This window comes from Polyergus mexicanus, unplaced genomic scaffold (assembly GCF_030449975.1).
Source record: "Polyergus mexicanus isolate NDT 795.1 unplaced genomic scaffold, iyPolMexi1.0 SCAF_1, whole genome shotgun sequence".
Classification (NCBI taxonomy): Eukaryota; Metazoa; Arthropoda; class Insecta; order Hymenoptera; family Formicidae; genus Polyergus; species Polyergus mexicanus.
In genome coordinates this window covers 8,133,401-8,143,136 of record NW_027223321.1, presented here as the reverse complement: position 1 = coordinate 8,143,136, position 9,736 = coordinate 8,133,401, and the positions used below count along the sequence as shown (strand labels likewise).

Below are 9,736 nucleotides of genomic sequence, written 5' to 3'. Positions count from 1 at the left end.
TTTCGGAAATTAATAAGAGATTTTTACCACATTTCAATCAAAGATTCAAGTCAGTGCATCGTATTAAAACGAAGTTTCTTGAGTAGTACAGTCGTTGGATGAAAGGTGTGTTTATAATGAATTTATGCGGCGATTTGGGAAGGATAGGGATCCATCTTCAAATAGTAGTGAAGGCAGGCCAAAGAAGAATAGTGGAGGCAGGCCAAAGAAGAACTTTAAAGAGTGCTATGACCGTGCAAAAAGATATAAAATTCACGAACTCCGAAACATATACCTTCAGAAACTAATTAATGCCGCTGCTTCGTCATTTATGGATCCTACTAATACAGTTTTTGATGCTGATTCTGCTCTAGCACTGATAACACAAGTTAAGCTCTCCAAGTATCAATACGAGATTCTTTGAAAGACAACTCAAGATATTGGCGATAATATATTCCCAAGTTAACGAAACATAGTAATGTATCTAGGCCGGTTCTAACTCAGGTCCTCTGAGGAGTGAGGGCGAGTGGAAACCGCCGCGCGGGGTATGACGTCACGCGGGAGGACCGCGGCGAAACCATCATGCGAGGGGTCCGCGGAGAGGGGGGACGGGATCCGTGGCAAAACCGAAAGGCGAGGGGTCCGCGGGGAAGAGAGAACACACGCATCCGCAAGTAGGTGCAAGAAAGATGAGTGGCACCCGTTTGACCACGTTAATATTAACGGTTCCAATTGACCACGTTGCGATTGACCACGTTAATATTTACCACATTGCAATTAACCACGATGATATTGACCACGTTAATATTGACCACGTTGATATCGACCACAGTCCCGATTGACCACGTTGATATTGACCACGTTATTATTGACCATGTTAATATTGACCACGTCAATATTGACTACGTCCGGAATTAATCACGTTTATATTGACAACGGTCCCAATTGAAAAACCATGTAACACACACATACACACACACACACATACATGCGGAGGGATGTAAGGGGGGCCTTTGGCCCCCCTCCCTTACCCCTTCGCCAGTCAAGCACGATAAACCTCGCTTTACAACTTGCAAAGTACATGTCCCAGTAACGACATATATTGATCCATGGTCAATCGGAACCGTCATCAATATGAATGTGATCAATCGGGACTCTGATCAATCGGGACCGTGTTTAATATCAACGTGGTCAATCTCAACGTGGTCAATCGGGACCGTGGTTAATATCAACGTGGTCAAACGGGACGCTCCCGAGAGAGATAGCGCGATGCGTCCGCAATGTGTAGGAGAAGGATAGCGCTAATAATTTTCTATGGGCGTGGGAGAAGGATAGCGCGTGGCGTCCGTATGAGCGTAAGACAAGGATAGCGTTTGCATGCACGTGGGAAAAGAATGGTGGTGTGAGAGAGATAGCGCCAGGCATACACGTAAAAGAAGGATAGCGTTCGTATGCACGATGGAGAGAGATAACGCTAATAATATTCTATGGGCGTAGGAGAAGGATAGCGCGAAGCATGCACTTGGGAGAGAGAGATAGCGTTCGCATCCTAAGTTTTGCAGACTGTGCATATCTATTACACTGTTTTATTTATACGTAAAGAATGGGATAAATAATTAAATTCACAGATAAATAGTAAAATAACTTATTTATTACAAGCATCGTAAAGAATATCATTTACAGCACATATCAATAACTCGCAATCTACGAGTGATTCGCCATAAACATATCACTTTCATGTATCGCTTTTGTATGATCTTTGCATTTTTCAAAATCGAATAAATATTGTTCTAAGTTTATTAAAGTTCCTCTTGTTCTTTTTAATAACTATTCTTTATTTACATCGCGGTACGCGAGTGCCGGTTGTGTCGCGCATGTTTGAGTAATATCGATTTCGATCCGCGGACGCAACATTTTGGCTATCAACACGCGGACGCAACAATCACACAAACTGAAAATGTTGAAAAACTTAGAACACAGAACACAAAGCACATAACAGATAGTGGATAATCCTATTTTTATAATATTCGAATCAGATATTTTAATCACTTCGAATGTCAAATCTCGAATCCGTAATGGGGTTTCGATAGAAATCGTTCAATGTCCGCACGTTTCTGCATCAACGATTTTCACGTTTCAAAAGGTAATATTATTTGATTGCCTCGATTGTCGCCAAAAGCTAATTCCACGCAAGATACAGCTCCAACGTTTATTCCAATGTCCAAATATTTGTATGTTGTCGGAGTTAAGGCGTATCGTCTTCCAAGTATACGAACCGCACGACAAGGCTCGGATGAAATACTAGGGAGTAATAAAATATTTAAAAAGTTTAAAATATTGAAAAGTATATGATTCTTTAAGTTAATTAAAACTTACTTGTTACATTTCTTCTTCTTATACGGTAAAGTTTCATCAGCATCTTAAATTGGAACGTAAATATTCATGCGGTTTTTTCCAGTGGGATACATTTTTTATATGAACCTTTCATATAAGTGGTCGATGCAATACTGAATGTATTACATATTTAAAATATTTAAAATGTATTAGCGTTGCAAAATTGCAATATAGTGGGGATGATTGCTGACATAATACTTTGTCTATTCAAGAGCCGATGTACGGCTGCGTCGCGATGACATCACTCCCAGGTGGAGATTTAACCAAATGCACAAAAATGCAACGTAATATAAAATTTTCAAGCGCCGAGGTGCGGCTGCTTCACGATGATATTACCCATAGATATCAGAATTCAAATGCGCGTATCAAAATATGACAAATTCGTGAAATACAAAAATAATTATCAAGGTTAAATTGTGATAATATACAAGTAATTTAAAACTTTTGCGATGCATCTGGGCTGAGATGACATCATCACCAGGTGTGAGATTTAGCCAAACGCACAAAAAAATGCAATGTATTATAAAATTTTCAAGCGTCGATGTGCGGCTGCTTCGCGATGACATCACCCCTAGATATTTAAATTCAACCACGCGTGTCAAAACATGACAAAATCGTGAAATATAAGAATAATTATCAAGGTTAAATTGCACTAACATACTTGGACAGCAGCGTGTAATTTGAAACTTTTACGATGCGTCTGGGATTTGACATCATCTCTAGACGACAAAAATGCAATAATCGACATTAGTCAAAATGTACGTGACAAACCGTGAAATAAAGATTTAGATGGACACACATGATGGAAAAAGACATCAAGATAGAATATAAAATCGAGGCAAAAAAGCACAACTTGTCAGTATTTTCGCCAAGAGTTCCGAGACAAAAGCTATTAATAAACGCATCTTATTAGTAAAATTTTTTGGTATAAATTTCGAAATATGGCGAAAAACATTGTCGAACGAAATATACGTGAGCAAGATGCAAGGGTGAATTCGATAGAGGAGTACGTTGCGTGGGAACAACGATGCGATGAGTATATCGAATCGTTGGAAGAGCAAAGTCGAATCAAATGTCCACGATTATCGATCGGGATTCGACAATCGCTGATTGCCCGAATTGCACGACTCGAGGGATTGAAGAATTCCTCACGCAGGCGTTTTGTACATGCGGGTGCAGGATGTAATACGCGGCAACATGGATTGATTTGGCAAGAGATCGATACGGCCTTCGACAATCGCATATTAACTGGTGCGGTTGTAAATGATAATCACATCGAGCCTCGTCAATTTTCCGAGGATGCCAAAGACATTGTGCTCGAACACGTGCAAAATGTGATGAAAAAACACTTTAATGTGAAAATTAATACAGTGTTCAATGGTGAATTTGTGACGAGCGATAAACGCGGAAATAAAAGTATCAATACGAGAAACTATGAACTCTTTCGCACATTTGATTTACGCGAATGGTACGAACGGCGCGTCGTTTAGCCCACTCTAGCATCGCTCGAAGAATTTCAAGAACGCGATAGCGGGTGGGCATTGTCGCGTTTACTCAATTTAATTGTAAATATAAATAAATATAATCCTTTGCGCGCGGGATGTCACATAAAATTACCGCGGGCGATAATAATGAAGAGAGCGGTGATCAACGTGCAATCTAATGACAATATGTGTTTTGCGTGGTCCGTGATCGCCGCTCTACATCCAGTTGAAAGAAACGCGAAACGAGAATCTTCATACCCTCATTACACGATAGTGCTGAATCTCTAGAACATTGAGTTTCCAGTGACTGTGAATCAAATTAACAAATTCGAACTTGTGAACGATATCTCAATCAATGTACCATATATAGTATCGAGAAAAAGAACATTGTCCCGATACGTCTGAGCGAGTTAAAGAGAGACAAACAAGTCAACCTGTTGTACATTGAAGACAACAACGTTGGACACTTCGCGTGAATCAAGAATCTATCCAGACTCGTGAGCTCGCAATTGAGCAAAAAAGATCACAAGAAATATATCTGCGATCGGTACGTATATATTTAATAAAATATATTGTATAAATAATTCAACAAAAATAAAATTATTTCTTTTTCAGATGTTTGCACTACTTTGGCTCGAATGATAAGTTACAGTCACATACGGTGGACTGTCGAGAGATGAACGAGTGCGCTATCCGATTACCGAGCGATAAGGACAAGTGGTTCACGTTCAACAACTATAATCGGAAAGAACGGCTTTCTTTCGTCGTGTACGCCGACTTGGAGTGGGTTTTGGAGAAGACGGAGAAAGAAAGGAATTACCAATATCATAAGTATTTAGCATAGCATATTATGTACATTTTTCGTACGACGAATCGCTATCGGCGTATCATTCTCGTTGCAGTACCGATAGCATGTCATGGTTCGTCGAAAAACTAAAAAATTTAGCACTGCGTGTAAAAAGTATTTTATCAGCTAATGTCCCCATGGTAAATTTAACATTCGATAAATGGGAAAAATTTCATAGTGTAACATAATGCCACATATGCGAAAAACCATTCGTCCAAGATGATATACGCCCACGCGATCATTGCCATCCAACAGGGCATTACAGAGGCTCCGCGCATTTAAATTGTAATTTAAATTATAAAGATTCTTTTGCATTCCCATTTTAATAATTTATCCGGTTACGACGCGCATTTTATTATCAAGGAAATAGCTACAGTGTTCGAAGGGGAAATCGCGTTACTTCTGATAACAAAGGAAAAATATATATCATTTACCAAAAATGTTAAATTTATCGATAAGAAATCGAAAAATCATATTAAACTGCGTTTTATCGATTTGTATAAATTTCTTACAGCTAGTCTCCATAAATTGGAATCATTCTTGAATAAAGATAAACTCAAAGTTTTAAAATCTGAATTTCAAAATTTACTGCATGACAATTTCAATTTATTAATACGGAAAGGCGTCTTTCCGTACGAATATATTGATTGCGTCGACAGGTTGCAAAATACGAGTTTATTATCGCGCGAATCATTTTACAATTCCTTGATCCATGACACGATATTCGAGAGCGATTACGCACACGCCGAGAACGTCTGGAAGCGATTCTCCATTCGAACGCTGGGCGAATATAGCGACTTGTATCTCAAAATTGATGTCTTGTTAATAGCAAATATTTTGGAAAATTTCCGCGAGAGTTGTATTAAAAGTTATGGGCTCGACCCCGCGTATTATTATACTCTTCCTGGATATATTTAGGATACCATGTTGAAGCATACGAATATTACATTTGAATTGCTTACAGATATCGACATGGTTTTATTTATCGAACGTGGAATACGTGGTTTGAGTCGATGTTCCAATAGATACGCACATGCTAATAATAAGTACATGCAGTTATACAATCCATCGAAACCTTCATCGTATCTCACATACTTTGATGTAAATAATTTGTACAGATGGGCAACGTGTCAACCTTTGCCCTATGCAGATTTTCGATGGGTCGACAACGTATTCGATTTTAATACATCATCGATTTGCTACATCTTTGAAGTCGATCTCAAATATCCACACATGTTCACGATGCGCACACCGACCTACCGTGCTGTCCTACACGCGACAAATCACCTTGTAAGCGGCAGAAAGCTGCTCGCAACCTTATATGAAAAGAAGAGTTACGTGATACATTACCGCAACCTGCAGCAATGTACGCGACACGGATTTCGCGTTACAAAAATACTTCGAACATTACAGTTTTTGCAATCTCCATGGCTATATCAAACTCAATACACAATTCCGAACACATGCAAAAAAATGATTTCGAAAAAAATTTATATAAATTAATGAATAAGGCGGTATTTGGCAAAAGGATGGAAAATGTTTGCAATCACATTAATGTTAAGCTTATAACACATTGGGATGGAAGATATAGCGCAGAGGCGATGATCGCAAACCAAATTTTCATAATAGTAGCGTGTTTTCGGAGAATCTGATCGCCGTGGAATTGCGCAATTTCGAAGTTAAATTTGATAAACCAATCTACGTGGGTATGTGTATACTTGACATATCCAAAACATGTTTATACGAGTTTCATCACGATTATATGGTACCTATGTATCGAGAGAAGTGTAAAGTCATGTACACCGACACCGACAGTCTCATATATCATATCGAGTATGAAGATATATATGAGAATATAAAGCGCAACGTCGACAGGTTCGATACCAGCGATTGTGCAGTGGACGATGTGTGCGGTATACCGCTCGCGAATAAAAAGATACCAGATTTAATTAAGGATGAAAATAATGGCGCCATCATGACCGAATTCATCGGGCTTAGGGCAAAAATGTACGCGTTGCGAGTAGATGGTAAAAAGGATACGAAAAAGGTAAAAGACTTCAAGAGTAACGTCGTCGCGAGAACGATAACCTTCGATTACACGCGGTGTTTGAACGAAGAGATTGAAATGACGCGTCAACAATCTTGTATAAGATCTAAATTACACGAAATATACACTATTCGCGAGACAAAAATTGAACTAAGTCCATATGATGATAAGCGGTATATCATACCCGAAACCACCGACACGCTACGTGGAGACATTACAAAATACCGTTGTAAATAAAAATCATGTATATTTATTGTAAATAAAAATTACATTAATTATATATTTATAAATTAAAATTATATGTATATTTATTATAACTTATATATATATATATATATATATATATATATATATACTGGGTGGCCTATTTTAATACATCCAGTCGAATATCCCAAAAACCATACCCAGAAGAGAAAAATGTTTCAGACACACGTTGTTTGGTTTCGAGGGGGCCATAAGATGGTACCATTGGTTTGACCTTGAAGAGTCATTTGAAGGTCACGTGAAGGTCAACTTTAAAATCTTAAATGGAAACCTCCATTTTTTATTTAGTATTCTTGTAGCTTGCCTCAAGAGCTTTCCAAAACACTATAATAAACTATTTTTTTATTCAGTACTTTTTGAGTTATTTTATATTTTAATCTGACATATTTTGATATAAAAAGTTAAATATCTCGTAAAATATTTAGTTTTTGATAATCTTACCGTAATACTTCTATGTACAGAATAAGGAGACAAATCAATTAATATAAAAAAAAAATTGTTTTTAAGAAAATTATTTACAATGTATTTTTTTAAACAATTATGTTTTTTTTGGCACTAATTAATTTGTCTTATTATTCTGTACATAGAACTATTACGGTAAAATTATCGAAAACTGAATATTTTACGAAATATTTTATTTTTTATATCAAAATATGTCAGATTAAAATATAAAATAACTCAAAAAGTACTTAATGAAAAAAATACTTTATTATAGTGTTTTGGAAAGCTCTCGAGGTCAGCTACAAGAATATGTAATAAAAAATATGGAATGCCATTTAAAAAAATTGAGGTGACCTTCACGTGACCTTCAAATGACTCTTCAAGGTCAAACCAATGGTATCATCTTATGGCCCCCTCGAAACCAAATAACTTTTGTCTGAAACATTTTTCTCTTCCGAGCTTGGTTTTTATTAGATATTCGACTGGATGGATTAAAATGGGCCACCCAGTATATATATATATATATATATATATATATATTTTATAAGGTGTACAACTTTGTTTATATTTGTAAAATATCTTTAATATTATGTATTATTGTTAACATATTTATAATATATTATTTTAATCTATCCAAGAGTTGTGTAGCATCAAATCCCAACTATTTCACATAAACCTTGTCATCTTTTTGCATATCACTGTTTCCACGAGATGTACGTCCGGATTGACAACGCGTTGTAACTCGTATTCGTAAAATCCGTCGGCGACGGGATTTCCGCGCGAATCTTCGAGTACATAGGTTACGGGATTAATTTTCTGCACTTTAATGATCTTAAACATTTCGGTCGACCAATTTGGCGTACAACCTTTGTCAAAGATGGTGTTAAATTTACTCACTTGTACCGGATCGTCTATTTTGAATTTTGCCGGTGCCGCAACCTTTATGTTGCTGTATACCGTATTTAAAAGTTTATCAGCGATCGCGGGGGTAACATCGATAGGTCTCATACCGATAGTGCGATGTTTTTGCGCATTGTACTCTCTAACGAGCCAGGACAACGCGTCGATCCACTTGTAATTACCATTAAGCGTAAACATTTTCCATATATTGCTCTTTAACGTTCGGTTGAATCGTTCCACGACCGAGGTTTTTATAACAGAGTACGTCGAATAATGATTAATACTATGTTTTTTCACGAGTTTCTGTACATTTGAGTTGTAAAATTCTTTTCTCTGCCAGTTTGAAAATTTTTCGGGCATCTTCCATCGTCTTGAATTATTTTTGTGATAGCATCAGCCATCTCGTTTCCACTCTTACTCTTGAGCGGAACAGCCCATTCATACTTGCTCAACACATCGATAACTGTGAGTGTGTAGTTGCAGCCTTTGTTTAATCATGCATATGGACGCATCTCGACTTTCGACCACGTCCGCCTATCTGAGTTCATCGAATCCGCGTACTATGACATGTCTACGTGGGAAATTTTTTCTTGCAGGAGCATGCAATTCTTCCACGAGCAGCTGTTTTTCAGAGTGTGTCTCGATTGCGCACATTATCGATCGGACACGACAATATTTCCCAATCGCACACAGACCCAATCGGACACAGGCTCGGTCGGACACAGGCCCGATCTGACACAGACCCAATCGGACACAGTTTTGATCGGACACATATGGTTGCAATCGGACACAGGCCCGATCGGACACAGGCTCAATCGGACACAGTTTTGATCAAACCCAGTCCTGATCGCGAAGCTAAGTCCATCCTACAATCATTACGTGGATGGGAAAATGTATGCGTGGACACAATGGGTTCCGTCCCTCCTACGGGGGGGCTCCACTATCAAAAAACTAGACACATATGTTTGCGTTGAATCTCGCTTCGTGTGGAAAGTTGTAAGCCTATGTGGAACCTTACTACGTATTAAAAAGTATATGCATGCAGGCAGTATGTTCCGCCCCCTCCCCCTACAGGGAGGCTCCACTTTCGGAAGATATAACCTAACCCAAACCTATATATTTTTGATATACTGTGTCCGATTGGGTCTGTGTCCGATCGAACCTGTGTCCGATTGCGACCATATGTGTCCGATCGGAATTGTGTCCGATTGGGTCTGTGTCGTTCGGGCCTGTGTCCGATCGAGCCTGTGTCTGATTGGGACTGTGTCCGATCGGAAATGTGCGCAATCGGGACGATCCATTCTTCAAGAGTCAACAAATTTCCAAAGGACACTACGATGAGGCATTTCTTTACAAATTTTCCTTCACGAAACGACTTGG

At 38.3% G+C, this 9,736-nt stretch overlaps 1 protein-coding gene across 1 annotated transcript; it reads right to left on the bottom strand.

The window, feature by feature from the left end:
- Positions 1-8,122: 8,122 nt before the first annotated feature.
- On the bottom strand, positions 8,123-8,554 carry LOC138937422 (uncharacterized). The gene has a single exon (XM_070303717.1). It carries the CDS (start codon positions 8,552-8,554, stop codon positions 8,123-8,125), a length of 432 nt encoding a protein of 143 aa, XP_070159818.1.
- Between the last annotated feature and the right edge of the window lie 1,182 nt (positions 8,555-9,736).

What these genes read in the sequence shown, in the direction of transcription:
- LOC138937422 (XM_070303717.1), bottom strand. Translation starts at nt 8,554, where the DNA reads ATGTTTACGCTTAATGGTAATTACAAGTGGATCGACGCGTTGTCCTGG.